This window comes from Aspergillus puulaauensis, chromosome 7, assembly GCF_016861865.1.
Source record: "Aspergillus puulaauensis MK2 DNA, chromosome 7, nearly complete sequence".
Lineage (NCBI taxonomy): Eukaryota > Fungi > Ascomycota > Eurotiomycetes > Eurotiales > Aspergillaceae > Aspergillus > Aspergillus puulaauensis.
The window spans coordinates 230,618-258,414 of NC_054863.1; the positions used below are offsets into that span (position 1 = coordinate 230,618).

The 27,797-nt window shown below is 51.3% G+C and overlaps 11 protein-coding genes across 11 annotated transcripts; 3 read left to right on the forward strand and 8 right to left on the reverse strand.

The window, feature by feature from the left end:
• Window positions 1-305: 305 nt before the first annotated feature.
• On the forward strand, window positions 306-3,175 carry APUU_70105S (uncharacterized protein; the record flags this gene model as incomplete). Its single annotated transcript, XM_041694941.1, has 4 exons — window positions 306-2,132; window positions 2,185-2,402; window positions 2,461-2,710; window positions 2,771-3,175. The coding sequence occupies 4 exons, from the start codon at window positions 306-308 to the stop codon at window positions 3,173-3,175; spliced, it is 2,700 nt and encodes an 899-aa protein (XP_041560721.1).
• Window positions 3,176-3,257: 82 nt separating this feature from the next.
• APUU_70106A (uncharacterized protein) lies at window positions 3,258-4,930 on the reverse strand (the record flags this gene model as incomplete). The annotated part of the gene is made up of 6 exons (XM_041694942.1): window positions 3,258-3,440; window positions 3,501-3,929; window positions 3,978-4,285; window positions 4,337-4,524; window positions 4,580-4,664; window positions 4,717-4,930. 6 exons carry the CDS (start codon window positions 4,928-4,930, stop codon window positions 3,258-3,260), a joined length of 1,407 nt encoding a protein of 468 aa, XP_041560722.1.
• Window positions 4,931-5,344: 414 nt separating this feature from the next.
• On the reverse strand, window positions 5,345-5,634 carry APUU_70107A (uncharacterized protein; the record flags this gene model as incomplete). Its single annotated transcript, XM_041694943.1, has 3 exons — window positions 5,345-5,359; window positions 5,416-5,463; window positions 5,527-5,634. 3 exons carry the CDS (start codon window positions 5,632-5,634, stop codon window positions 5,345-5,347), a joined length of 171 nt encoding a protein of 56 aa, XP_041560723.1.
• Window positions 5,635-6,267: 633 nt separating this feature from the next.
• Window positions 6,268-8,785, forward strand: APUU_70108S (uncharacterized protein; the record flags this gene model as incomplete). The annotated part of the gene is made up of 11 exons (XM_041694944.1): window positions 6,268-6,539; window positions 6,617-6,644; window positions 6,702-6,940; window positions 6,990-7,137; window positions 7,185-7,275; window positions 7,321-7,350; window positions 7,396-7,462; window positions 7,510-8,113; window positions 8,160-8,248; window positions 8,307-8,529; window positions 8,585-8,785. 11 exons carry the CDS (start codon window positions 6,268-6,270, stop codon window positions 8,783-8,785), a joined length of 1,992 nt encoding a protein of 663 aa, XP_041560724.1.
• Window positions 8,786-8,882: 97 nt separating this feature from the next.
• APUU_70109A (uncharacterized protein) lies at window positions 8,883-11,998 on the reverse strand (the record flags this gene model as incomplete). Its single annotated transcript, XM_041694945.1, has 2 exons — window positions 8,883-11,552; window positions 11,600-11,998. 2 exons carry the CDS (start codon window positions 11,996-11,998, stop codon window positions 8,883-8,885), a joined length of 3,069 nt encoding a protein of 1,022 aa, XP_041560725.1.
• A 610-nt stretch (window positions 11,999-12,608) lies between these two features.
• On the reverse strand, window positions 12,609-14,228 carry APUU_70110A (uncharacterized protein; the record flags this gene model as incomplete). The annotated part of the gene is made up of 2 exons (XM_041694947.1): window positions 12,609-13,873; window positions 13,922-14,228. The coding sequence occupies 2 exons, from the start codon at window positions 14,226-14,228 to the stop codon at window positions 12,609-12,611; spliced, it is 1,572 nt and encodes a 523-aa protein (XP_041560726.1).
• A 2,377-nt stretch (window positions 14,229-16,605) lies between these two features.
• Window positions 16,606-17,771, forward strand: APUU_70111S (cupin domain-containing protein; the record flags this gene model as incomplete). The annotated part of the gene is made up of 2 exons (XM_041694948.1): window positions 16,606-17,048; window positions 17,102-17,771. 2 exons carry the CDS (start codon window positions 16,606-16,608, stop codon window positions 17,769-17,771), a joined length of 1,113 nt encoding a protein of 370 aa, XP_041560727.1.
• A 265-nt stretch (window positions 17,772-18,036) lies between these two features.
• APUU_70112A (uncharacterized protein) lies at window positions 18,037-18,254 on the reverse strand (the record flags this gene model as incomplete). The annotated part of the gene is made up of 2 exons (XM_041694949.1): window positions 18,037-18,117; window positions 18,171-18,254. The coding sequence occupies 2 exons, from the start codon at window positions 18,252-18,254 to the stop codon at window positions 18,037-18,039; spliced, it is 165 nt and encodes a 54-aa protein (XP_041560728.1).
• A 1,304-nt stretch (window positions 18,255-19,558) lies between these two features.
• Window positions 19,559-20,097, reverse strand: APUU_70113A (uncharacterized protein; the record flags this gene model as incomplete). Its single annotated transcript, XM_041694950.1, has 2 exons — window positions 19,559-19,789; window positions 19,912-20,097. 2 exons carry the CDS (start codon window positions 20,095-20,097, stop codon window positions 19,559-19,561), a joined length of 417 nt encoding a protein of 138 aa, XP_041560729.1.
• Window positions 20,098-20,679: 582 nt separating this feature from the next.
• On the reverse strand, window positions 20,680-21,526 carry APUU_70114A (uncharacterized protein; the record flags this gene model as incomplete). The annotated part of the gene is made up of 2 exons (XM_041694951.1): window positions 20,680-21,038; window positions 21,094-21,526. The coding sequence occupies 2 exons, from the start codon at window positions 21,524-21,526 to the stop codon at window positions 20,680-20,682; spliced, it is 792 nt and encodes a 263-aa protein (XP_041560730.1).
• Window positions 21,527-23,576: 2,050 nt separating this feature from the next.
• Window positions 23,577-24,510, reverse strand: APUU_70115A (uncharacterized protein; the record flags this gene model as incomplete). Its single annotated transcript, XM_041694952.1, has 2 exons — window positions 23,577-24,261; window positions 24,431-24,510. 2 exons carry the CDS (start codon window positions 24,508-24,510, stop codon window positions 23,577-23,579), a joined length of 765 nt encoding a protein of 254 aa, XP_041560731.1.
• Window positions 24,511-27,797: the final 3,287 nt, after the last annotated feature.

Below are 27,797 nucleotides of genomic sequence, written 5' to 3' on the forward strand. Positions count from 1 at the left end.
TGCGGGTGAAATTGCCCCGGATGCCTTTGGCCCATCGTCTTATCTCGCTGACGTTGGTTCTCCTCTTGCTTGGACCCTGACTTGGAGTCCCTGGCGACGTTGGTAACAAAGGTATGCTGCCATCTCCTGCCCCGTCCTTGTGAAGTTAGTCGCTCACACTCTCGATCTCATATAGATCTGAGCTGCACTGGTCTTACGCGCGAGACAATGACTCCTGTACCTCGACGCTATTTCCGCCGATTCTACGTTACCTGAAACTGTCCGTTCGATCCCAGCCCTCCACGGCCGCGCACCAATGTCCCGAGATGGAGGGAATGGAGCGAATAAATCAAATTTGTGATGACTTTTCCGTCCGGTTACAGAAACTCCGCGTACGAAATCACGAAGAGCAGCCATTTTATCCCAATGGGACTGCCAAGGAAGTTTTTCGGATGGACGAGGAGCAACTCCATGAGCTATTTCAACTGCTATCCCCCCGTGGCATGTCAAAAGATGACACCATATCAGCTATAGTGCGTCACATTGTACGGAATTTGAGTACCGTATTTGCAGTCGTCGTTCGAATCAGACGCTCGGGCGATGTTAAATTGTTGAGGGAATTCACCAACTTACTCGTTCACAATGATGCTCCCCTCCAACCTCCCCTCTTAACAGACGATGAACTCCCGATCACCCTTGACAAGGCCCAGTTAGTCTTCCCTACGCTCGCGAACGAGTTTTTCGACACCCAGTTTCAGTTTTGTGCTATAACCCTGCGGAGGGAAGAAGATGTAACGTATCAGGATTATCGATCTCAATGTCCGCTACCCTACAAAAGGCAACAAAGAATAGGAGGTGGTGCTTTTGGTGAGGTTTATAAAGTCAAGATCGAACGGCACCATGTGAGATCTACTGGGGATCGTAGTGGGAACCTGGAACCAGAATGGCTGGCCCGGAAAGATTTCAAAAGACAACAGTCGTTCACCATTGAGCTTGACGTATATAAAGCGATCATGGAACAGCCAAAAAAGCACGATCATCTGGTGATGGTCGTCGCCATTCTGCAATACCGCGATACTAGCAGCCTGTTTTTCCCCTTGGCTACTGGCGATCTTGATCAATATCTCAATGGAAAACTCGACGGAGATGAACGCGGCCTGGATACTTTGGAGAAAAAAGGCATGCTTTTCAAAAGAGGCGTTGCGTTGGCTGGGGCGCTTGCTTTTCTTCACGACGGGTTCGACGGGGTGGCTTGCCTTCATCTTGACTTGAAACCTAGTAATGTGCTGGTCTATGATGCATATGGACCTGACGAAACTTGGAAGATAACAGACTTTGGCCTCACACGTGTGCGAAATCGTGAGTTTTCCAGCGCTGCCCCAGGCTTTGAAGGGATTTACCTGCCCCCAGAGTGCGGGACACTTGGTGGCAGGGTAACAGCTCAAAGCGATGTTTGGTCGCTGGGTTGCATTTTCGCGTTGGTCATAACTTATATGGTTTACGGGCCAAGCGGGGTGAAGAAATTCACAGAAAAGCGTGGTGAGCGGCCAGAGGGCGATTTATTTTATATCACCACTAGGAACTCGACCCCTCGGATCTCTCCCGCTGTAACCTCCTGGTTTGACCACCTGAAGCAGAGCAATCCTCGGGATGAAACGGTGTCCCGCGTGATTCGAGAGTCGCTTGACTACCTCCAGAGCAAGGTTTTACACCCTATTTGTCGCCAACGAGCCACTGCAAGGGACGTGGAACTTGGACTGAGAGCAATCCATCAGTACTTTGAAGAGCGAGGGCCCCCATCCTCACCACAACCCTCGCAAAGCCAGCCGGAGCATGTTTCCGTTTTGGATCGGTTAATCGCAAGGTTCAAGCATCGAACATCAGAGTCGTCTGTTTCCCGACTGCGGAGATTTGGGTATAACCTCGACCCTAATGGATTTGGATTTCGGTTCTCTCCGGTGGATGGCGATTACTTAGCCTTTTTTTCTTCCCAGAATACCTTATTCTGGACCGTGTCAGAGATCATGTCTGCTCTGCGCGATGGGACACAGATTCCGCCCCCTCAGGCTCTTCGAATCCCGGATGGGGCAATCAAATCATTTGCAGTGAGCTCCAACACAATCTGCAACTGCCTTGATGGGGACTCATTCCAGGTATGTCGTCGCGTTGCATCCGCCCTTTTCTGGCCATGGCTAACTATTTTAGTGCCACGTATATAATGTTGTGGGGACATCGTCTTCTGTCCGCGTTGATGACGGTGTCAGGGTTGTCTACGACCACATGGGATATATCAAAAGAGTTACTATGTCCTCTGATGGATCTCTCGCTGCGTTCGTCATTACGGATAGACCGAAAGGCTCTGAGATGGATTGTAGGATATATCTTGCCTATACCGAGCATCTCATGGGGACGGCGAATGAGGCGTGGGTGTTTATCCCAAGGCATTTAAATCACCACTAACTCGTGTTCGCATAGGAACAGCTACTATTTACCGCGCTCTAGCCGTTCAAATTCCGTTTCGGAAAGCTCGCTGATGTCGGTGACTACGGCAGCCAACCTTATTGTCGAGAAAATAGTGGTCGGATCGGCAGCGCAAATACGCTTCCTGGATTTTACGCCAAATGGAAAGTTTCTTGTTGTCGTAATCCAAGATGGCTCGCGTGGCTTTTCGATACGGCTATGGGATACCTATAGTGGAAAATGCCTAAGGGACTTCTCGGTGGCAATCGAGGTACGTATTCTGACTGAATAATGCTACCTTTTTATTGTCTGACTCGATACTACTTTTCAGTCATCCGAGACCTTTCGTGCCCTCTTCACAACATGCTGCCTATTTATGTCTAAGGCGGGCGACCCTTGCTTGGTCGTAGTCTCGGATCACCGGCGCATTCTCCACGTCAATCTTTCTACGCGGTCAACTAACGACCGAAAACTAAACATCGGGATTGATAGTGTGTTCGTTTGCGATGATGGGTACACTCTTGTTCTTATTGGCAAGAATAATGGATTGCGAGCCTACCTATTGCCTCTCCACTCGCTGGAAAAATCCGATTTTTTCGGAAGCGCAAAGATAAACCGGTTATCATATGTGCCCGCGCTAGATGATGCCACAGTGCAGCGTGATCCGAACAAACAGCTGAAGCTGCTGATTGCCTCCTCTTCTGGATCTTTTCTTGAAATGGGTATCGATCATTGAACAAATGCAAAATACCAAATCCGCCAATCTATCAATAATAATAATATGGTTAACACCCTCTCCCACCGATATTTGATTGCTTTCAAACCATCAAGGCGTCAGTGGATCGTTCAGTCCGCTGTTTCGCCTTCTGGAAGTACCACCAGTAGCATAGCGTTGCTGCGGTCAAGGGCACGGAACAAACGATATATATCCAGAACTGCGGAGACACCACAACGTTATGATTGTCGTCCATTTCAAAAAACCCGTTCATCCCGAGAAGAGTCTAATATTGTGCGAGATTAGCCGTATATATTTCTTACTCGCACCGTCAGAAAGCACTTACGGCCATGAATGTTGAAGGCAGGTATATCAGTGTCACCACGGTTATGACGCGAACTGTGGTGGAGTCTCGCACCATGAATTCAGTCTGTCGTTTTGCGACGTACGCATCCTTGAAGGAGAGAGTGTCGGTGATGTGTGCTGCTATTCTCGATGTCCGGGTTTGCAATGACCACGCAGCTTGCCCGTACGAGTTAATGGTGGTTAAATAATTATTGAGCAGCTGCTTCATTGCCTCCAAGTCATGCTTTTGGGTGACGCCGGAATCCGAAAGCGCCGCATTGGCTTGGTGGAGCACGTCGAAGGTCTTCTCGAGTGACCGGAAGATTGGTTGGAGAACTAAGCATCGATTCTCGGTCCCGCGGATGGCCGTCAAGGATTCATGATTGACTCTCAACGCCTTGTTTATCTCGGCTGCGACCGTGGTATTGGCCTATGGTCATCAGTCGGGTTATCTGAGATTGAGTGGGCTTGCACTTACAATGGGTAACATTCGGCCCTCCAGGTGTTTGATATAATCTCTCCAGGCGGACATGAACGACCCAAACAGGATGTTATGAATGAGAAGTGGGTTGCGATGCAGACAGGATCTCTGACTTGGCGACTGAACAAAACTCTCAAGGCGAGATTGAAAATGGCAGTTTGCTGTTGGATGTAACAACACCCAGGTGCTGTTTTTGGTTGCCAATTCGTATTTTTGATATACACCTGTTTGGCGTAGAACCCACGGGTCCATCCCTTTTTCCTGAACTCTCTTTTCAAACGCGTATTTCATGATGTAAATGATTTCTTCTGTATATTAGTAGCCAGCCTGTATAGCGGATGCCGCAGGATACTGACCGATCGAGTCGGCGTTGTGCCTGATGACCGGGCTACTGCTGAAGCCCTCCTCGACAGCCATGGACTTTTGAAAAAAGGACAGTGGCAGCTCCAGCAGGTCAGACGAGGCGCCAGCGATATCCACGATCTCTCTGAACATATCGCCAGTGACATTCAGTGGCCTCCAGGAGTTGGGCTGGTTGACGGATCTAGTGACAATCAGACACAAATCCGAGGCATATCACTTGGTTAGCCGCGACTTACAAAATTCTCAACCCATTTTCTCGCGGGATGTGAAGACTTCTGCATCCGCGGAGTTCGGCCAGCGAGCTCAAAGTTCTCGCAGTCGCTATATTGGTCGTCAGCAATGGACGCCCTTACGCGGTGAGAGGTGTACGTACCTTGGTCCCCGTCAACATCAATCCAAGTTACTCTAGATGCCGACTCCACTGGGTTGAAACATCGCCGCGATTCAGCACGAGCTTGGAAATCGTCCGTGTATGGAATGAGGGAGTACAAGTCAGGCGAAGCTGCTAATGAGGGCGCATCATCTGGTGCGTCCTGTGCTGCGGGACCATACGGTCGCGTCAGTATGGGCAGAGTGTCGAGCTCCATACTATCTCTGGTTGCCGTCGTGGTTTGGCAGGTCTATGCCGAGAAAAACAATATCTACGCAGCGCGACGCCGTTCAAATATGGTCTTTACAAAAAATGTGAAGTGCGTCTTGTTAAAGTCTTTTTTTATTGACTCTGATGATGGGTTGACACGGTGACACCGAAGAGGCGCGGGGGCGAGAACAGCCTGATGACAATCACCACAAATGCGACAAGAAAAGCCCACAATAAGACAATGATTGGATCAGCAGCCACAGCCCTTTCCTAAAAATGCCGCCGAGACTCAAGCCTTCCCTCGTGCTTTGGGTGACGGTCTTTGCTTACTCGGCGATCGCCCTGCAAACACGAAGACCAGTCAGTCCATTCTAAGCCACCATCACAGCCCCCAGCTCGTGCACGATTGCGTGGTGGGCACTTACTCAAGTTCGGCCTGTGGTTTGTCAGTGGAGGAACTGGAATCCAACGGACCACAAGGTGGGAACTGACCTGCGTTACTTCTTCAGGCGCATCGAATGACCAGACGTTCTGGAAGAGCTGCGAGCAAGGACAGGCGTCAGCAGAGCAGGATTGGCAGACAAACATTCAGCGACATCATACCCGAATGTGGAAATCCCTGCCAGGATGGTTCGGGAATCTGCTCTCAAGGAGACCTTGTAGTTTCGCTCTTGTGAGATAGTGTGCGTCTGTGTCCTGTCGCCGACACATCGTGCGAGACGAAGGCTGCGACGGCGGCGACGATGATAGCGACGACGCGAAGCTGAGTGTCCGCTCGATAAATGACATCCAAACTACCGTATACGTTTATCGGGATTCTATTTATAACAGTAGAGTTGGTCCTAAGGCTTGGAAAGTGGGATACATGAAAGGGTGGTTGATAACGACAATCTCTTCCTTCTGGATCCCTGATGGGAATTATACGGGGGATTCTCAGGCACCTGGGGGCATCCAAGCGAAGCGGAGAGCAAGAAGCTCTGTCACTGCAACTCCATCAGGTGCGTTGTTCATGCCGTGGAGGTAGTCAAGGAGGGGAGACACGATATGTCCATGGAGGATGATTGGGCCGCTTGCGCATTCCCCATGCACGGGGCTTGCTTCAGCCACATCTTCCTCCTATCACGTCCCTCCGAGGCGAGGCGATGAGAGCAGACCGTGCGGGCAAAGAGTGTTCGCCTAACCATGCAGGGCTAGCCGGTCTATGCTTTCTTTTCCGAGGCGGAATGGATGAACTGGGCGATGACTCGCAGCAAGCGCGCCCGAGGCATAACTTGCGCAGCCTCCGCACCATGGACCGACGCTTCTTCCCTCGTATTTGCGCTGCGATGCCTGAAGCTATGTAACATGGCTTCGCGAAATAGTAACGACGACTACAGAATCAACCTCGATGACTTGGATTGGTCCCCGACTGCTCGCGAACGACAGCCTTCTGGAGTTGCGAGCTTGGGCGATACCTTGCGTGTACCGACAATATCTACCACTCCACAGGCAAATTCCCTACGGTCGAGCTCCATTGGGCTCGGCGACAGCCCCTTGGGTGGCCCAGATGAAGCGGGCGAGGAAGATACCACTGGGCCGATTGTCATTGCCATCCACGAGAAGGACCGCACCGTGAAGTAAGGGTCTTGGTAATTGGGTGCCATGAGATATGACGCAATGAGATGTTTGCTAACAATATCTCACAATTGCACAGGCGACGACTTCGCGGAATCCATGTCTTCGTAAGAGGCCACTCAATCCGCCCTCTGCCATCCGACAATCTAATGTGACCGAGCTAGATGATTACGATAAGCGGGGTCCTCGGAGCCGGATTGTACATACGCAGCGGAACTGTTCTGCGGATTGGAGGCCCTGGAGCTGTTCTGATTGCATTCACGGTGATGGGCCTGCTGGCCTGGATGGTGATGCAATGCATTGGCGAGTTTCTTGCCCTGTGGCCGATTTCAGGTGCGCTTGTCGAATTCGTGGCGAAATTCGTCGATGAGGATTTAGGGACCGCCGTTGGAATCGCATACTGGTTGGTTTATTGCTCGATTGCGCTGAATAGCTATCTGATTGTTCGATAGGTTCACCTACTCGATCAACTTCGCAGCCCTAATTGTGGCGGCTGCCGGTGTGCTGGATTACTGGGACCCGGGGAAGGCGATCCAAGGAACAATCATGTTTTTCGTTGTGCCACTGTTCCTGGTCCTACTCAATAGTTTCGGTGTTCAGGTACAACAGTGAATTCCAAAACGATACGACAGGCTAATGCATGATAGATCTATGGTTTGACGGAGGTCATCGGGGGCTCTATAAAGATCCTGGGCGTTGTGATCGTGATCGCTTGTATGATTGCGATCAATCTTGGAGGTAGGCATGTCTTGAATTTAATGAACTAAAGCTGACGGCGATTAGCTGGAGAAAAAGGACATATCGGTACCACAAGTAAGTCTCCTGCTGGGTTGCTCTCGCCAGCACTGACCTTTGCAGATTACAAGCACGGCCCCATGTTCCCGTTCGATGAAACCGCTGTTGACAACTGGGGTTCAGCTATGTTGTATGCGCATGGGTCCGTATTGTCTAATTTGAAACTGACAACAACAGTTATGCATTTTCCATCGCTGCTTTTGCGTACGTCGGTGTCGACATCACTGCTGCCACCGCGCTCGAAGCACGCGCTGACCGAAGGCGCAAAGCATCCACAGACCCGAGCGACAGGAGCCCGTGGCCGTATATATCCGTCCGCTTTGTCGCGACTTGGACCAGCTTCCTTGTCTGGGTGATCTACTTTATCGCCGGCATTCTGATGAGTTTGAATATCGAGTGGAACGATGCGAATCTTCCTCGACTTTCATGGCTTGGATCGCCAGTTATCGAAGACCGTCCAGACAACCAAAAGTTCAACAGTGACTCTGGATTTGTGATTAGCGCCGCCATGTCGAGAATACCAGGACTTGCAGACCTTATTACTGCGGTAATTTTCGTCACCGCCGTGTTCTCTGCCAACACCAACCTCTACGTTGCGTCGCGGACGCTATTCGGTCTTACTCGACGACTGCAAGGGCCGGAGTGGCGCTTCCTCGCTTTCTTTGGGAAGACAAATAACTATCAAGTCCCGGCTCGGGCGATGCTACTATCCTGCTTTTTTATGTGGGTGCCGTTCTTGTACCTGTCTCCACACAACTCTTCGGATACGACGATATCAAGTGTAAGTTTTCGTTCATTTCCTGCAGGCAGGTCTAACACTACACCAGCTTCTCGAGGTGCTCGCCCAGATGGGTTCCGTGAGTTGCATCGTTGTCTGGGCATGCGAGTGCTGGGCGTTCATCCGCTTCTACAACTGGTATGTGTCTTTTATGACACTGGTCTTCAATATAATGTGTCATGTCTAACGTTCCCAGTATGTCCCTTCACCGAGACGCACTCAACGCCGCACCCCACTTCGCCCATCTCCGCCGATTCCGCAATCCTGGCACAGAAGACCTTTACCCTTGGCGCTCGCACGGACAGCCCATGACAATGTACCTTGCCCTTTTGGGATGCTTGTTTGTACTCGCGGTTGCAGATGGTTCTGCGCTGTGGCATAACTGGGCATCCCCGAGGTTTCTGTCCGCCTACCTATCGGTGAGAATATCCTTTCTAGACCATTACCGGAGGCAATGCTAATGCTCACTATCAGATACTATGCTTCATCCCACTATGGCTGGGTATAAAATTATACAATAACTGGGGAAATGTCCAATGGAAACTGGAAGACCTATCGAACTTCATTTCGGTCGAAAAGAAACTGCGCGAGCTAGACGAGATTCACGATCTGGCTACAGCTAGAGACAAGGACATCCTGGAGAAAGGATGGAGGAATCTATGGGGATTTATGTAACCTGAGGCTTCACCTAGTGCTGCGATATATAATGCATACATAATAAAAATAATACTAACATAGCATTGAGTTCTACAAACGGAATATATACAAGAAGTTAAACATCAATCCAACTAACAACATACGGCCATACCTCTACCTCCCCAATAAGCCCGGTCTCAGCAAGACTCGGCAGAGGCCCCGTTGTGGTCAACAAGGGCGCCGACCCTGCGATCTCAATATCACCATATAACCTGCGGATATAATTCCACATAACAGTGGGCACAATCACATCCACCACATTGACCCCGGACGTAAGGTAGGGTCCCATATCAGCAAGCGGTCTATTCAGGTCAATCCCGTCAAGTCGATGTCCGTTGATGTATACTTGTAGCCCGTGTGAGACGGGAGGGAGGGAAATATATGCTCCTATATTACTACCGTTACTACCATTCATGGCGGTAGTATCCCACTGAAATCCAGCCCGGTAATATCCAACACCGGAGGCGTTCTTCAATCCCTCAATATCAAGCCAGGATGGAATGAACGTTCCACGCAATGAGTGCGTAGTGTTATGTTTCACGGCTGGGATATCCGCGTGGGAGAGGTTTGCGGGAGCGGTCCAGTGTTCGGCCTTTAGGGTCCAGTTTGAGAGTTTGAATGGTTTTGTCCTGGAGTCCCCTGGTTGTACTGATGGCGCAGGTGATGGTGAGACCGGGAGATGGTGCGTCTTTCCGTTTGATAGCTGTACAGTCGAGTTTGATGAACGGTGGACGGTACTGACGTGTAAAGCCAGTCCAGCGGTTTTGGTATAGTTATACCCGATGACAGAGTCCGGGAGGTAGACTGCATGAGTTGCCGGCGTGTCGATTTGATTCTTGAGGCTGCTACTGAATGCCAGTACTGTTGTCTGGTTCGCGGCAAGTGTCAGTGGGATAGTGATTGTGCCGTTGTTGTTGACCTGGTAATGCACGACTGGGGAACGATTCCCACTCCAGCTGTTCAGGATATATGGCGTTTTCGTGGTTTGAACTGTAATTGTACCTTTCGACAGGGCTTTGGAGGCGGACTCTGAGAATAAGAAGATGTAGTCTATATCTGTTGCGTTGTCTGCTCTGTAGACCGGGTACCAGGTGCCGTTCGTTTGGATGCGGACGCGAGGATGAATCCCTATGGCTGTTAGGCGTTGGGCAACCCTGTTTGTGCCAGTGGTATAGACGTTCTCAGTTCGTTGTAGGTTATGGAGAGCAGTTGTAACTGCATCTTTTCTAGCGACGGTATCACTGGCATTCCCAGAGGGATAGTACCCCGGCAGCCCACCGCTGAGGATCACAGGGAGTCCAGCCTGCGCAAACTGCAGCAGTTTCTTCACAGACTCCAACGTGACGTTCTGATGGGTAGTAACGACGATAGCCCTATACGCCGGAGACTCAGGAGCAAGAAGACCATTGTCAACCCGAATACTGTCTATATCCAGATTATCGGGCGACAAATAGCTGTACGTATACCCAGAGTCGACAAGATCACTGCCAGCATAAACAGTCCCAAGCTGAGGATCCGTAACAGAATCTTTATTCAAAAAGGCAACATCCGTCCTCGGCATCCCTTTTCTCAAAACAAACTGATTCCTGCTCGCATGCGCAATCATATCAGGATAGCTATATTCCCAAGCAGGCTGCTTATCGTTATACGATTCCCCAAACAGCATAAAGAACGACGCATACCCCGGCCATGTCGTGTCATAGTAATTCCCCGAGTATGTCTGCCCATGTAGGACAACCTGGTTCACGCCTCCCGCAAACGCACGGTTAATCTGCCAGAGCAGATGCGAAACAGACAGCCTGAATGCCGTCCGAATATCCGCGCCCATCTCGTTGGATATGACGCCTTTCTGCGCGACATTTGCGACCCCGGAGAACTGGCGATATCCGTCGATGTTGTCGTTGAAGGCGAGGCTCTCGCATTCAGGGGCGTCGGCGTGTGCAATGCTCGATTCCATATCCAGCGGGAGGTTGTAGGAGATCTGGGCGGAGTATTCGAGGCCGAGAGAGGATGTCCATTCCTTGATGGTGTTTAGATATTCTTGGTATCCCTGGGCTAGGGCTTCGCGGTAGTCATTTACCACGCCCTGGCCGGCGTCTTGGGTGTCGAGAACGCATTGGATATCCCCTGGGTAGGATGGCTGCACACCAGGGTTGTTATTCCCGAATTGGATTAAGGGGAGGTATTTCCGTATGTCGTACCCGGCGACTTGCTGGAATTTCTCTGGCAGCGAGGGTGTCCAGGAGATGTTGGACTCGATCTCGATACTGTCTTCCCAGGCATACTTCCCGACTTCGGATAGGAGCTGCCTGGTCTCGGAGTCGTTGAGGATATGCTCCTCCCAGAAGTCAATCGTGGTTTGTGCACCGCGGGCACTGAAGTGGTCTACAATGTAAGAGCCATTGTCGAAGATGCTTTCTGTGGTGTTGGTTTCGATGTCTAGGTTCTTTGCCAGGTCTTGGTACTGGTAGTATGCGAAGAGGTGGCGAGTAGACTTTGTATCAAATCGCAGTTCCACTGTTCCATCATGGCAGACTTTATCGGTATGGTCGGTGAGAGACGCATTCCGAAGCACTAATCTCGTAGAGTTCGTCGATGGTGTGCTGAAGGTCGAGCTGGCTGGGTTCTGGATAACCGACGAGGCCAAAACTTCCGCTGAAACGAGGGACACCAGCTCCCCTGATCCCCATCCAGGAATCCTGCCGGTATATGAACCATTGCGAGGAACAGTAGTGTTAAAGGGCACCTAGTAGCTGTCAGTCCTAATATATCCAGCATTTTGAAGCAACATACCAAATCCCAATGCAATCCTCGATCCGTCGTCTCTGCAGGAACACCCTGTCCCTGATTCGGCCCTAAAGCAAAATCAAGGACCATGCCTGCCTCCTTCGCAGCTTGTAGCGAGGCCTTGAGGACACGGTTATAAGCCTCCGTCCCAAAGCCGTAGGTAGCCCAGTCTGCGCCGGACGGGGGCGCCGCTAAGGATCCACCGTAGTTGTATAGCGGGACGAGCTGGACGCCACCGGCGCCGATTGAGCCGGCGGATTGGATGTCATGTTGGACTGTGGTCGTGTTTACGCTGGGGTCTGGGAGCCAGTAGCGGAATTTAACGCGGGCGGTGTTGGGCGGGTTTTGGAAGGTGCATGATGCTATTGGGAGGAGGAGGAATTGAAGCCAGGTGATTGTATGCATATCCCTAGATCATTGGTATACTCGCGCAGAGTATGAGCAGGGACATCACGTTGGGTTGCGATACGCGGGTTGATAAGAGCCGGATACCTCTGCTCCATAAGTCAGGATCCAAGATCACACCTCGACGATGCATGAGGTCACAAGCGTGCTGTACGGAATATCCGACTGGGCAAAACAACATAATTCCGGGGTGGGTAGAAAGCAGCAGAATAATTGGCGTTCATATCTTGTACCTTAATCTTAAGCATGAAGATCTGCGGATCCCCACAGTCGTCGTCACAACGTCTTCATTACGCCGATGTTGTGCCGACTGCAGGTTCAATTCTCCTGATTATGCGATTGGGCCATCGAGAAGCACTCGCAAGTGGATGTTGAGTATCCTGGATTAGTGGCGTGGGACATTTGTACTTGATTTTCTAGCCAGGGTGATGGTCTTTCTGTTTTAATACTCATCCCTTACTGCTTTTTACTTACTAAGTAGATCTGAGCATGCCCTAAGTATACCCCAAGTAGCCTGAGGTAATTATCAAGTACCTAGTAAGTCAATGAACCTACTACACTGCAGCTACTCAAAACAAACATACAAATGCAGCGAAAGCGCAATCATCGTCTACTTTCTGGTATGCACCAGCTTGCCCTGAACCCACACATTCTTCACATTCCGATCATCGCCACCCCACATCCACTTCTGAATCTGCTCCTGCCAAGTCTCATTTCCAAACAAGCCAACATTACCCACAGGACCAGACTCGGCAAGGCTCCGACCAGCGAGGCCATCCACATGCGCTACATCAAGCGGGCTTACGGTGTTATTCTGCACAGCACCCAGCTCAATCAGCTGCGCATCCCAAATCATCCCCTTATCGAAACCGCCAATGTCATCTGCCATGTCGACGACTGCTGCGCCGCCGCGCGTGGCCAGGTAAAGACTCTCCTCAACAGAAAGTCTCTCATGGCCAGTTGATGTTGAGTTGCCCGTCATCTGTTGGAACTCGGCGCTATAACCAACCAATCTAGACACCAGACAGGCCTGTCGGGCCACTTCAAGGATACTGGGGCTGTACCCGCCGCTCACATCCGTGCCCAGACCAACCGTGAGGCCTTCATCAAGCATGATGCGGACAGGAGCAAGCCCTGAGCCCAGGGCGGAGTTTGACGATGGGCAGTGCGCGACCTTAGAGCCGCGCTCGCGGATGAGAGCCCGCTCGTCGCGAGTAAGGTGCACCCCGTGCGCGAGGATGGTGCGGGAGGTAAGCAGGTGAGCCTTGTCGTAGACGTCGGCGTAGCTGGCTGCCTCCGGGAACAGTTGATGGACGAGATCAATCTCGTCGGTTGTCTCAGAAATATGTGTTTGGATGTGGAGGGGCGGGCTATAAGACGCGGCCAGTTTGCCGAGGCCATCGAGGGAGTGGTTTGAGCAGCTTGGGGCGAATCTGGGGGTGATGATTGGGCTGATCAATGTTCCTTTCGGGTCTAGGGTCTGGATGTAGTCTATTGTCGACTTTGTTGCATTGAAACCCTCATCGGCGGACTGGTCAACGTAATAAGACGGGCATTGATCGCGGTTGTCCATGCAGACGCGGCCGATGAAGGCGCGTTGGCCGTGGGCGTGGCAGAGTGCTGCGAGGGCGTTGGTGGCCGGGACGTGGATGGTGGCGAAGTAAGAAGCGCATGTTGTGCCGTGGGCCAGAGTGCGAGCGACGACTTGATCATAGACGCGCAGGCCCTCGGGGGGCGTGTGACTGGGGTCTGTGTCTTGCGAGTTGGACTCGAAGCTGGCTTCTACTGGGTAGGTGTATTCATTCAGCCAGTCCAGGAGGCCTGCGGAGCCGAACAGCCCAATGTTGGGGAACTGTGGCGCGTGAATGTGGGTGTCTACACGGTCAGTACTGGCAGATCGTCAGCGAGCTAGATAGGAGATACCGATGAAGCCGGGAAAAAAGAACTCGTTTCGTTCATCGTTGGACTTTACAACCTTGACTTTGGTGGATGAATTGGCATTGGCATTGGTTGTAGCATCGGCATCAGTCCAGCCGTGGCGAGACAGGAACGATTGGAAGCTGGCATCATCGCGGACTTGCCAATTATATCCCTTGATACGGCCATCTTCAGAAGAGACCCACAGGGCACCTTGATTTCGAGCAAGCTCCGGCTTCGCCGAACTCGAACTAAGCCGGGGGAGATGGATAAATGTACCGCGATAGACGGTGTATGGATATGCCATGGCCATGCTGCCGCAAGCATGAAGCAATGCAGCAAGATACAACCAGAATGCAGGCAACCCCACAGAAAACTTGGAACAGTTCAGAAACATAATGAAAAAAGATGCAGATCGAGACTCACTGCTTGGATCACTCCACCATCTCGAGGACAGCGCAGATTGATATATCCTGACCGATGCTCCGGAAATTAAGGGTTAGGATGGCGGTACCAGAAGAGGCAGGCCTAGCAATGTATCGCGGGGTGTGAAGGCTGTACCTGCTCGATTGGAAGACGGACTTCGCCGCTGTAGTATCGTCTAGCGATGTCAAGTTCATGTGGGGGTTGGAGTTGGCTGGATCAACAGGCCCGGATGGTCGCGAGTGTTCTGGGCGCGGAGTTCGCCTGCTTCCGAATGACTACGGTGGCACCCGCCAGCGTATTAACTTGCACTGATTTCTTGTTGGTAAAACTCCAGCTCTTCGTCTCGAGGCTGGCCTCATGTGGCCCCGAAGATGTGAACCAGAGATTGACAAATTAAGGTTGGGCCTGCACGCCAGCTCATTGTGTTGACAGAAGCAATTAGTCCCTGATATTGGAGACATCAAACAAAGCATTAATAAACCAAGATACATACAGGTCAGTAGAAGCATTAACTTGCAGTCCTTTCTGTGACATAGAGAACTAATTATCAGCCTGCGGAACAGACCAATCACTACAAAGTAAAATGTCTTCATCCTTGAAAGACGGGCCCAAGCCCCCCAAACAGCCAATTGGGCAAAAAAAAAAAATGGTTGAGGTGGCTGTCATGTCTAGGGGAGTTCAGCGCCCGTGAAGCAGCAGCTAAGCTCTCTGGTGTATCTTCCAGCTGTTGTCTGCCTGAACTACTGGACTTGATCTTATTGGAGTGCATCACGCCTCCATAACCAGGTCCTGAGCTGTTGCCACAGTCCCTTTCCAAGGAGTCTGTTGCGCCCTAAACCATGGATATAGATGCCAACCTGTAGTCAACAGCTCATATATTGTTCATGGTCCAGTTCAGTGGCCTCTCCTAGGTCAATAAAATCCCCTATACTTGGTGTGTAAGGGCTGACTACAAAAGATTAGATCACTTCCACAGCCTCCACATTGATAGGACAGATTTCTGGCCAGGGTTCTGATATTTCCCATTCTGGTTTATTACTGCCCTTCTGTATTGCCAGGAATAGATGACTATGCGGGAGTATATAGCAGCTAATCCAGTGCTTGATAACCCTTCTCCTAACTTGGATGCCCAGTAGGTTAATCCCGGCTTCAGCTTCTGCTATATAGATTAATACAGTTTTGAAGAGTCCTATAATAACTTGGGCTGCTGCTTTCTGAACTATCTCTAATAGTTTTGTGATCGAATTAGAGATTTCGGCATTCTTATTAATAGATATCCAAGCCGAAGCTATATAAGTAATTGCTGGGACCACAAATGCTCCATACAGTTGTCATATAGCATGAGCTGTCAGTCCTCTCAGTCTGGATAGCGCTTGCACTGCCTTGATACCCCTTTTGGCGACTCTTCCAACATGATCCGTAAATCGGAGTTCCTGATCTAGGACCACTCCCAGGACTTTAGTTGTTGTACTGGGGCCGACCTCCTGTTGCCCAATCTTTAGGGGGAGAGCTGGCAGTTTTCGTTGTGTTTTTCGCTAGGGAAAGTGGATGAATCTAGTTTTTTGCGCCTCAAATGTGGCTCCAGATTGGGCAGCCCATTGCAGTGCTTTGGGTATCTGGATTCTTCTTGTATTCTCTTCTGCTGATGATCCAACTCCAGTATGTGGCCAAAGTATAGTTCTTAAATCTAAAATAGATTATAATTTTATCTTAAAGAATCTTTAAATCTCTAGCTAATTACTTAGTTAAGAATAAAGGAATTTATAGTTAGGAAAAAAATTAGAGTATAAAGTATAAGAAAGCAGCTATCTATATATATAGGAGATCATATATCGTCCGTCTTGTGGAAGACTGCACTCTCATGCACCCTCGGGGTATTTCCGGCCGAGGGATCATTAGTATTCCTCAACGTTGGCGATGACATGGCGTTTTATTGCGGAATGGACTTGGTTTATGCAGAGCAGTGACGATCGGTACCAGAATGAGGCATTAGACCGACCCGTGAGGGCAAGCCGGTGGCTACCGAGAGTATCTCATATTGAAACCGTATTGCTGCTCGGGATATCCGGACTCTGGCAAGCACGACAGGCCGAAACATCAAACAACAGACCAGAGCAGAGTCTGCTGTGCCGAAGGATGGAGACGCCGGCTGTTGCAGTTTCCGACCGAGTGGGTCTGTAACGCAAGAATAATAACGGCTTTGGACAGCTATTAAAACGACCGACCGTGCCTGGAAAGATTAGACTCAGAGTGCCCTCCCGAAAATGAATCTCCTCTTCCTGTCTCTGCTTCCTCTGGCAGCTGCGCAGTCTCTGTCGGACTTGTATGTCGAGACTGCGCCCTCCTCACCCCGGCCCTATATCCTCCCCCACTACGCCAATTCGCACGCTGTGACAATTGGGAACCAGCTGTATCGCTTCGCCGTGACAGGCCCCTCATCAGACAATGCATTCACGCTCATGAGCACAAATGCCCCGGCAAGCGGTTCCCTCGGCGTCCTCCCTCATATCCACCAGGCGCACTATGAGAACTTCTTCAACTTCAAGGGCCGCTTCCAACTATGGGCCCAACATGGTGACGGCGAGCAGCAGGCTAGACTGTTGACGCAGGGCGACTACGGCTCTGTTCCGCGGAATACAACGCATACCTTCCAGATCCTCGACCCGGATACCGAGATGATTGGAGTGATATCGCCAGGCGGATTCGAGTAAGCCAACATCAACATTTATCCAGACAAATTGTATACTAACAACTTACCAGAGACCTGTTTTACTACCTGGGAACAAACCACTCGTCTAAAACCAACACGCCCTACGTCCCGCAGTCAACCAACGAGGAATCCTCATCCACCGGCCCTGACTCCTCAATCATATCCAGCCTGCAGCGCTTCGACGTACACGCCCAACTCGATTTCCAGCCCCGTCGAGACCTCGCTAATGGTTCGGCACCTGCTACCGAAGACTGGCATTCAATAGACACAACGACGTCAACACCCCTCGGCGCCGCTGGCGAACCGTACTTCATCGCGAACAACTACGGACCGAAGTACCTGAACAGCCGGCACGGCGCGTACCAGATCGTGCAGCCGCTGGTTACGAATACCCAGTCGCAGGATAGGAATTTCACACTATCGACGATCATCTTGAGTCGGCAGAATGGGACAGCAGCAGAGGTGCCGACATGGAGTGGCGCTGGGGCGTCGGCGTTTGAGGTGCTTGATGGGTCGATACTGGTGAAGATTGGGCCGTATCCGGTTGCAAGGTTGGAGACGGGTGATGTGGCGTTTATCCCTAAGGGAGTGAAGTATCAGTATTGGACTCAGAGATCGTATGCTAAGGTCTTGTATGTGAGCAGTGGGACGGAGGGCGTGGATAGCCGGTTGATTGCTGGTGGGAGAGACTGGGGGTATCCGACTTTTCCGACGAATTAATGGGCACGTCTGTTGATTTTGTGGAGATGAGATAGTTCAACTGGATACCCAGTGTCTTATACGAAACTGGAGTTCATTTTTGATATTTAGAAGCTGTGGTGACCGGCAATTACCGTCTGCAATAATCTGTGGCTAAATATGATACTGTTAGAGCTAATAACATTGCGTCGACAGCACCAACAGCCAACATACCCTCCAGCATCCCCCAATCAAAAGAAACAGGGTTCTTGAACGCGTCTCTGGCTCTCGCGCAGAGGCGGGTATCTCAGCGAACGAGGTCCGGGAGACCAGTTTGTTCCTGTTCAACGGCAACCACCGTCGCAGTTGCAGCCAAAGATGTTGCATTCTGTCGTCACGGTAGGTTAGACCGTGAATTCACCAGCGGCGAAGACCACTTACCTCCTTTTCCACAATAGGGTGTCCCCTTTGTGCCATCGTTGCATTGCTATAGGATTCGTGAGAAGTGTTCCCTGCTTTGGCCATGGGGTCAGTGGGTAACCTACTGTACAAATATAACCATCCGGAGTCCACTGGCAATCTTGTGTCATCCTGCAGCACACTTGCGCTTCGGCTTCAGCGCCTTCCGCAGCAAGAGTGATGCCACTGAACATGAGAAGGCTGATGATAGAGTAGAAGAGCTTCATATTGGCGGATTGTGGTGAGGTGAGAGCTTGGAAGTAGTCAAGGCAAATGGATCGGTGATGGCAGTAACAAAAGAGATAAGGTCCCCGGGGGTATTTATATGTTGATACTGCGCTATTCATACTCCCCTTAAGGCTTACAGACTGCTTGCAGGGTTGGAACATAACTTGGGAAGAATGTAGTACAGCATTCATGCATTGAGAGATAGCCAACGATCGACAAACTGGGGCTTGGGTATGCCCTTTTGCGGAGTAAATCAATGAATTGTATCCCTTTCCAGATCTTCAACTATGCTCGTGTTACATGACATGCGGAAAACTGCCCTTTGGTTGCAGAAGTCCCCCCCGAAACACATACTTCGGCGAGGCACTATAGCTAGGGGGCACCCGTGGGTTGTCCGCCATTCTTGCCGCTGGAGGATTCTGGGGGATAATGTATCTCGGTGGGGTGGTGCCCGTGGAGGGACTGGTGTACGCTTGCTTGGGATCATCTTGCGCCGCAGTAAGGGATGGCGAGATATGGCTTCCAGTGCCTTATCAAAGGTTCCACATTCCAGGTGTATACAGCTCCTCCGCACCGAAGCCCACCGGAACATGTCGTCGACGCCTTGGTTGCCACGACGCAGGCCCAGCCCAAGCAACAAGACATCGATCGACATCTGGAATGCATGAGACCACAGGCTGAACCGGGCTTGCCATGCTTCAACGCGTAGGACTGCGTCCGGGTATAGCCGTAGGGATGCCCGACACCTGCCTGTAGTCGCCAGAGACTGCGTCGTAGTGCCGGACGCAGACATAGTTGGACAGAAAGGCACAATTGGAATTCCCTGTATCAGAGTGGCAAAAGCCGGCCCGCAATCGCAACCCCAGCTCTCGCATCAATGCCCCAAAAAGTAGTAAGGAGAGGGAAGCCATCGACGAACCCCATTCTGTTACCGAGACAATGCTGTGGAGAGGCAGGGGAGGGAACCCGGTCTTCCTTCTGGGTATACACTAATCCCTACACATGCTTGGTCTTTGTAGCAAGCGGGACGCAGGGTGTAGTTATTCTCGAGTGATATCTTGCCAAAGATCGGGAGTGAGGCACCTAGTGCACAGTGATGCCCTCTCGTAGGGCCTGACTTTCACGATACACGAATAGGCTCGTCAGATCCTGCAGGAGAGGACCGAAAAAGAAGTACAGTCAAGGGTTTCATGGTCACTTTGGCGGGATAGTAGTGCCAGCCGTGCCAACCGTGTAGATTCCGAACGGACACGCCAGGCATGAGAAAGGATCAGCGCCGGATGCTCGCGAATATCGTCATTGTCCTCCCATTCTGTTGGGGACTCTGTGGCATAGTTTCTGAGGCCGTGAACGAGAAGTGCGCTGTTATTGAACTAGAGGAACAGAGGAATAGTGATGAACACAGCGGAACCGTGAAACTGGACAACGTGCACTGAAATACGGCCTCAGGGCAGGTTAGCTGGAGAAATTGAAGTGCAGAATATACTTTACTTACTCTGTCTACTGCGCTTTCCACCACAGGCTCCTGGTCCATTCGGTCGTCTTCATCCGCGCTAGATTCTGAAGAAGGGTCCTCGTAGATATCGGGGCCATTGCCGGAATCTTCCTGCTGCGTTCTAGGCGGGTGTGACTGTGTAGTTGCAGGCATCGGCTGGCTCACTGTCCGTCTTGTCTGGACCATGTTTGTCGCGGGCCCAGAGGTACTGCGGAGAAGAGACCACCACGGGGAACTGTGTGGGAGTAGAGTCTCCTGAACAAGATGTCAGTCACAGTAATTGTAGAAAGCGATATATCGTACTCACCTGAATAGGTGTGTCCTCACAACTACGTTCGAAGCGCCATGGAACAGGGCAAAAGCCTTCGGATGTATGCGGTTTAGTGTCTTAGCTTGGCGATGTTCGATATGAAGACCGTGGATATAGGGAGCGGGCGAGGCTTTGTTATATAAACCCTCTAAATGTGGCAGGTGAGTTTCATAAAGTCATGCGTTCCAGGTGGGAATCTTCAGCTCATCCGCACACTCGACGGCTCGCTAGTATAAAGTGCCATAGCAGACGGCGCATGTCCATTTGCATCATCAGCGCACCTAGCAGCTCCGAGTCGCACTGCATTGAGCATTTGAACGGAGGTGTGAGCAATGACTCTTTCGCGGTGTGTAGGTAATCTTGTCGGGCTATGTATGATTGATCCTGGACCGGCTGCATGGCCGGAGGCGTCGAGAGGGAGAGATGAAAGAAAGCGGCATCAACAACCCTAAGTCCTCTCAACGCACTCGTCTGAATCGCACTGGGAAATTCACCATCACTCCGGGCTTCTGAACCTCGAATTCTGCCTTCAAGCCCAAGCATACGCCGCCCCTGACTTTGTCATTGGAGACGAATATCCGAAACCAGCCGAAGCCCTTGCAACCCTCGAACGAACGCCCAAAATTATTCTCGGCCTTATAGGGATAGGTAATCGGCGCGTTCTGATCTTGATCCTTAAATAGCAGATCATCCTCAGACATCATCTCCTTATTGAGACGCATTGGGAAACACCGGGCCGGGCAGAGTAAGCGCAGGGGGTTGGTTACAAAGGTGGCTCGTCGGAGGATACTGCTGGAGAGCCCCGAGGAAGTAGGCACTGGTAAACTGGAATAGGCATTGGAGGAAAACTGGCTTGCAATGAGGCCACGCACGAGGCAGCAAGCCCACAGTCATATCGAATATGGCTGATGGCACGCTGAAAACATACAGCATGATCCCGATAGTGTTGACCGTGCTGCACTTCCCATCTGTATCTTCTTTGATCTGATTCCAGAGCAGCGGACCATTATAAGGACGAAAAATACGATGTCGCTGCTGAATGCGTGTGCTGGTTTGTTGGTCATATTCCTCGGCCCAGTCTATTTGGTTTTCCTGGATTGTACCTGTTTGGAAGCCACACGTCGTTGCACATATAGCAAACCAATCAAGACGTAGTGAGGTTGGAATATGGGCTCCAGGACCATCTATGTAAAACTTCTGTGCCAGTTCCACGGAGCTAGGCAGGGCATGTCGTCGGTCTTCTGCTTGCCACGTCCGGTCCAAGGTGTAACTGCTGAAATACCGGTTCCGCGTATACTGCTGCATAGTGAAGCTTCGTGTACGTATGTTGCGCAAATGTTTTATCAAACGTTCTTGGTGGGTGGGCATCCGTCCGGATGTATCAGTTTCACAGCGTGGCCTGCACCCCCATTGCTGGACAAGGCGTATAAACGCCTGCAGTGCTCTCGTTAACTTTGCAAATGGGGTTATATTCCAACCGCCGGGGAACCATGTCATTTTGGAAGGTTGATACTGGCTCATTGTCAGAGAAACTGCATTGGAATGAAACCTGGGGATCGAAGTTCCTCGAGGAGAATAATAATACCTTCGCCTGCACGGTCGAGCATAAACTCGGGGATGTGGTCAACGATGGTGTTCACGGTGGAATAGAAAGAAGAAGAGAGCTCGCGGTGGTTAGGGATAGACCTTCGTACATCAAAGAGAAGATCAGCGCTTTGGTGGTGCCGACGAGACAGGTGCAGCATGCAGCAGCGATCTTCGTCGCGCCCCCTGTGCATGAGATGGGCCATGCCATCGGAGTGACTTAGTTGGAATGCTTCACTCGCCACCGTTTGATATATCTCCCTTCCGTCGAATTTCTTGGCTTTCGATTCTTGTTGATATCTGATTATAGAACATAAGAGTGCAGCGGCGTTGGTGTCTGGTCTGGATGTTGGGGATGATTTCTGCCGTAGACCGTGGCTTCTTTTGAACTGGGTATGTTGCCCGACTCGATTCCTGCTTCGCACTTTAAAACAGACACCCAAATCGCTAGATCGTGCATCGCCGGGCTCATTCTGATATCCATATTGAGGCAGTGACACTCGCCTCATCGTCTGACTCGTTGTCGGAGCCGTCAGACTGATATTGGGAGCCTGGATTGAACTTGCGTCGATTCGGCCACGGCATGTAGCCAAGGAAACCGCAGCCATAGTGGTCAGTTATGCGATGGTATGCGCAGCACTGTGCCGGGGGGGGTTCATTACCGGCGACCTAGTTCATACGGGCTGCTCTGGGGCATTCGACCAGACACCTCGGATTGTAGATATCCCCAACAGTAGGCCCGCAGCTGGGTAATAAGATCCTCTGCCCTGCGGCGTTCCACGGGAGCAGGATATGTGGCCGTAGAATAGGGTCGTTTGTTACGACTGGGATTGCCTGTCAGATATTCGTTTCTGCATATCTGCCACAAAAGCAGGAAGACGACGTTGGTGTGGTTGGAAGACAATCCCGTTGAGGCATCGACGGAGGCTCTCTGCCCCTGGGAAGTCGGGGAGAAGGCTCGTCCAGATACCCTGGCTGAAAAAATGGCTTTCGGGCTGGAATTCTGGTAAACAAGCAATTGACGCAGCATATCCAGCACTGGAGCAGGTGGTGTAGCCGGTGCCACAATGTCCAACACGACGCAATGGTTAGGTGCCATGATTCTGTGGATTCATGGAGATGCAGACAGAAAGGAAACTGAGGCAGTTGCCCATCACTTTGTGCACGTTTGGCTAGAAAGCCGGAACACCCAGGCATCCGTGCCCTTCGTGCAGGCCCGGTACACCCCCCTGTCCTCCGTTGGGAAACCTTGGGACATAAGTTCGATCAAGAGTGAAGTGTCCCACTGCTCTCTGCTGTGTCCTTGGTTGGCAGCGCCTGATATAGTTAGGTGATTTCTACCAGCAGAGGTCTTTCCACTGGACTTTGTTTCACAAACTGCAAACTGTGGAGGCTCATCTAGTCTGTCCAGGCCAAGTGCGTCCATGTCTTTGATCGCCTCTAGATGCTTCAAATGCCCATCCTGTAATGGACGCAGGGCCATGTTTGTGAAACCCATTCTTAGAGCTAAGGCGGAAGTTCAGATACCTCAGCGGGGAGTTGTGGGTGGCCCAAAAAGGTGCCGGTACTGAACAAGAAACAGCGCTGGTTTGCCAGCTCGATGAAGGCCGTATTGAGGTATTGGGAAGCCAGTCACGGTCCACGGAGCACTTCCTGGTGTATAGTACGCGTTAAATCCCAAGGCTCTGGACACCAGAAATTGACCACACCGTGAGAATACGGCGGAAGGGACGGACATCGGGTCTGAGAGAGGGCAGGCTGTATCCAGTTGTCATCCATATCGAACAGCCGCCTCATTCCAAGTCTGATACTGAGATGGAGTGCATGGGCAACAACGGAGTCTGTTGACAACGCATTTCCGGGCGCCTGCTGAGAGGACATTCGGGTGCCCTTCAGCCTGGTGATACTTGCAATGATCAATACTGAGTCGTTGGAACAACAACGACGCAGTCCAGAGGTTGGGAGTTTGTTTCCGGAACCACAAGGCAAGGCGCGTTACAGACTGCTTTAACTGACCAGGTCGCACGATTGCCATGACTCGCAGGTTGCCCAGCAGCCAGGACATCACCTGGATTCCGTCGAACCCCGGGACCAGCCCGGTTGTTCTCGATGCAGAATGGACCTGGGCTGGTTGTACGTTCCGCTGTGGCTTCTTCTGTGGCTTCTTCTGTGGCTTCTTCTGTGGCTTCTTCTGTGGCTCCTTCTGCTTCACCTTCCTTCTGCTCAGTGTTGCAAGATGGGGTGACCTGCTTGTATCATCCCGCAGGTAGTTCCTGCAAAAGAGGAAGCGTAGTCGTGCATAAATTTGATGCCCATCCGGTTGTGGAAAGTCTGGTGTCAATGCATCTAGCGTAGTCGGCATCAGCCACTGCAAATAAACGCAAGGCGATGATTCAGCCCTTCGTAGTTCATCGCCAAGCTCAAGAACAAGGCCAATGGTGGTAAAGAAGGTCGAACTGGTGCTGGTAGCATGGATAAGTGATATGAGACAAAGGGAAAACAGAATTGCCCAGATCCTGTTGCGAGGCGCAAGGGCCGCAGTGCGCGATGTTCAGAGTGAAGCCCTGATGATGCTAGGCTCGTGGCTTCGTCGTGGGCGGGAAGAAACCCAAGAGACTGACGTACGAGTCGGTGGATTCCCACAGGCCAGAGGATATTGCTTCGACTTTCTTGTGGCCATCTTCCATGGGTGCCACAGCAGACATGAAACTTTGGGGTCTGCCGCTCTGGGATTGTTGCCGTCTGCCCTGGGAGGCGGCGATTGAATGGAACGCATTTCCCGGTATAGGACCCCCGATCAGGAGTATCCGTTTTGAACTTTAGAGTGACTGTGAAGCGGCGGATCAGATGCACGACGACGTAACCCCCATCTCTAAGTATCGTAAACCCATGAAGTGTCAAGTTGGTTAGACGAGGTCCATTGTCAGGGGGGAAAGCCAAAATATTTTGGTGGTGGATTCTCCTCTTAATGATGGCCTTGCCCAAGGGGCATTATTTGATATCATCCAAATCACACGTTAGGTCTGCAGAGACGATCTCCGGCAGGGGGAGCAAGGGTCCTCAGTGACCGCATCTTAGACCGACCCAACCTGATGTGCACGGATCAGCTTTGGGAAAGGCTCAGCGCACGAAGTAGATACGAGGGAGGTGACGTGACAGACGCATCAACGCCCATGGCTATTCATGGACGCGTCCATCCTTTTCAGCTGGGCTATCGAAACTGCAAGCAGTAATATTGACATACAACCGACGACCAGGTACGTTGAGTTGCAGGCTTTCTAGGAAGCAGAACATACTCCCAACCGCGTAGTAATAACGGACATTAATGCGTCCGGCGATGCTAGCCACGTTGATAAGAACTCAAGAACATTGGAATCAACACCGGATGAGTGTTGGTGCTGCATGTTGGCCAACAGCAGCAGACGACCCTTGGGCGTAGGGCTTGTTGGTCATGCTGGCCTTGCTGGGAGTGCAACGTCCCTACAATTTTGATCATTCGCAGTGTCAAGAGTCGATCCCTCTGATCTGGTTCAGATGTAGCAGAAATCCGACTCCAAAGCCCCGGACACCAGTTCCGGGTCATGTCTTTTTGGTCCAGGGTGAACGACGTGGAACGATGATGGCCTGCCTGGGCAGCGTCGGTCTCATGGAAATATTCCTTGGGGACAGAAAATTGAGGGTGCTGTCCATCCACGACACGACCAGAGTGTGAACTCCATACTCCCTGAGTTCGAAGGTATGTCCTTATAGACTCAGACCAATGTTGATAATTCTCCGCACCGGTCAACACGGGAGGCTTATGCGTGTCGACAGTTTGTTGATTGCCTCCTTGAAATAAGACCGTGCGATGTTAAGAAAGTGAACTGGTGAGGGTGATAATACGTAAGCCAACCTGTAACACTGTCGGACTGTCTTCCATATGTGGTAACAAAGGGGATACAGTTACGCCAGAAGCGTAAGCCGTTCATGTGCGTCCTGAGGGACATGCTGAAATCCAGGGCCCTGCCATTGTTCGTCGGAGTCGGAGCCTGAAGAAGAGCCTGCATGGACCTGACATCTATTGTCTATCTCATTTCCCTGATCAGCTATTGTTGTCACTGATCCCTTGGGGGACTCATCTCCGCCGTTGAAGATTTGCCTTAGCATGATATCTACAGTCGTAGACTCTACCGTCTCCGACGAAGCATTGTTGGGCTCCTAGTGGACCATAAAGTCGGACCACCATTGGTATAGCATCGGTATGAATCTGGGCAGGCCAAGGCCGTTGCGAGAAAGTTCAGCGGACCTGTTCTTGATAGCAGCACTAGCCGGAAGCTTGGTCGCACTTCTCCGGTTGTATCTAAGAGCACGTTGATGCGCCTTGATATGCCCTTGATATTCTGCGCCGTCTGTGGAAACAAACCACCAGACGGGCCGCATCAAGAGAGTCAACAGTCAGGGGAACGAGGTCATGTCACGCGACGAGAGGGCGGACGAAGCACCACATGCTTCCCTTCTTGCTTGCATCTCTGTTGTAGGTGCAACAGCGTCCATTGGAGGTCGAGATGTATTTGATGGTTGGATATGAGGGGGTTCCTGTCACATAACCCTATATTGAAGAACCGTCATGACAGGCGATGAGTACTCAACCACTTCGACCAGGGCGACCAACCAATGCACGGGAGAGCTGTGCGTCCTTGATCAGGCTTGGTCTGCATAAAGCGAGATAGGTAAGTAGAAGGAATTGACTTACTTAAACGTGGCACCGGCGGTGCAAACGACAAAACTCGCCTCACCCTACCACGCAAGACATCGCGTCGAAGGTGCTGGTTGCGTTTCACCGGTAGCGGCATATCACTGCGTGCCTTTGAGATACTGAAGCAGCATAATGATGCGATCCAAACATCCTGTCAAGACCATTGAGATCAAGGAGGAAGGCTTCTGCTCAAAAGCTTTCCCACCGACGCCCAAGCCCACATCAGGGGTCGTGGAAAGGGGATGGGGAACAATTGGTAAAGGCTTCGGCGCCGCTAATCATGCACTGCCAGAGTACTGTCTGGCTTTCGCTTGGTGGATAGCGGGTGGTCTACCAGTAATGAGACCAGTGAAATCCAAGTGAAACGGTATGTGGCTATGATACAGTCAGCAGTGTCAAACCGTGCAAGTATTGGGGGTGCCTTACATTAAATACGTCGAGATGCAATACCCCTGGCGTATTTATATTGTTCTGGGAGTCGGAGGGACATCAAATGCCGCGTGGAGCTTCTTCTCTTGGTTGTTGTTGGAGGACCACAAAGGCCGGTGAGAATTCGAGGAAGGGTCCTGATAATAGTGTGTCCTTGCTCGTGTCAAGAACCTCTTCGCCCCGTTGGTTCTCAGACTTTGAACGGAGTTTCAACTCTCCCCTGTTTCTGTCGGAGCAGGGCATGGCATGTTGTCGGTTGCGTTCGGTGGGGATCACTCAGGGCGGTTCTGGGTGTCTACACCATGGTGTATGCATGCAGTGTCAGGGTCGTCTTGTTGAAAGTAGACAGGAGGGACAGAACTTACTATGGACAGACTGAACATCGTCTCGAAATTCTCCGACAGTGTTGAGCGAGAGTCGGTGTCGCGGGATCGGGCTGGCTGGACTGCCACAGTCCGGTGGAGTGTTGCACATGGTGTGATATATTGGTATATATGACGATGGTAGAGGTAGAGTGAGGGGCTGTATGATATATAGATGAGGAGAAAAAGAGGGAAGGTCCTGGAGGGGAATTGCAGGGTTCTTATGTCTTGGGAACGAGCAGGACGGGGGAGTATTCTGTTCTGGAGGGGATAATGTGTCCAGCTTCTTTCAAACGAAATGAGCAAATTCAGCATCTTTCCGATGGTCTAGCCAATGCCCAGAGTACCCTGGATGAATGAAGTTGGATGGACCGACTTGTAAAACGTTGAATAAGGTCATCTGGAGCCTGGACACGGACTGCTGCTGATCACCAAACGACCTCCTGGACCAACGGTGGAATAATGA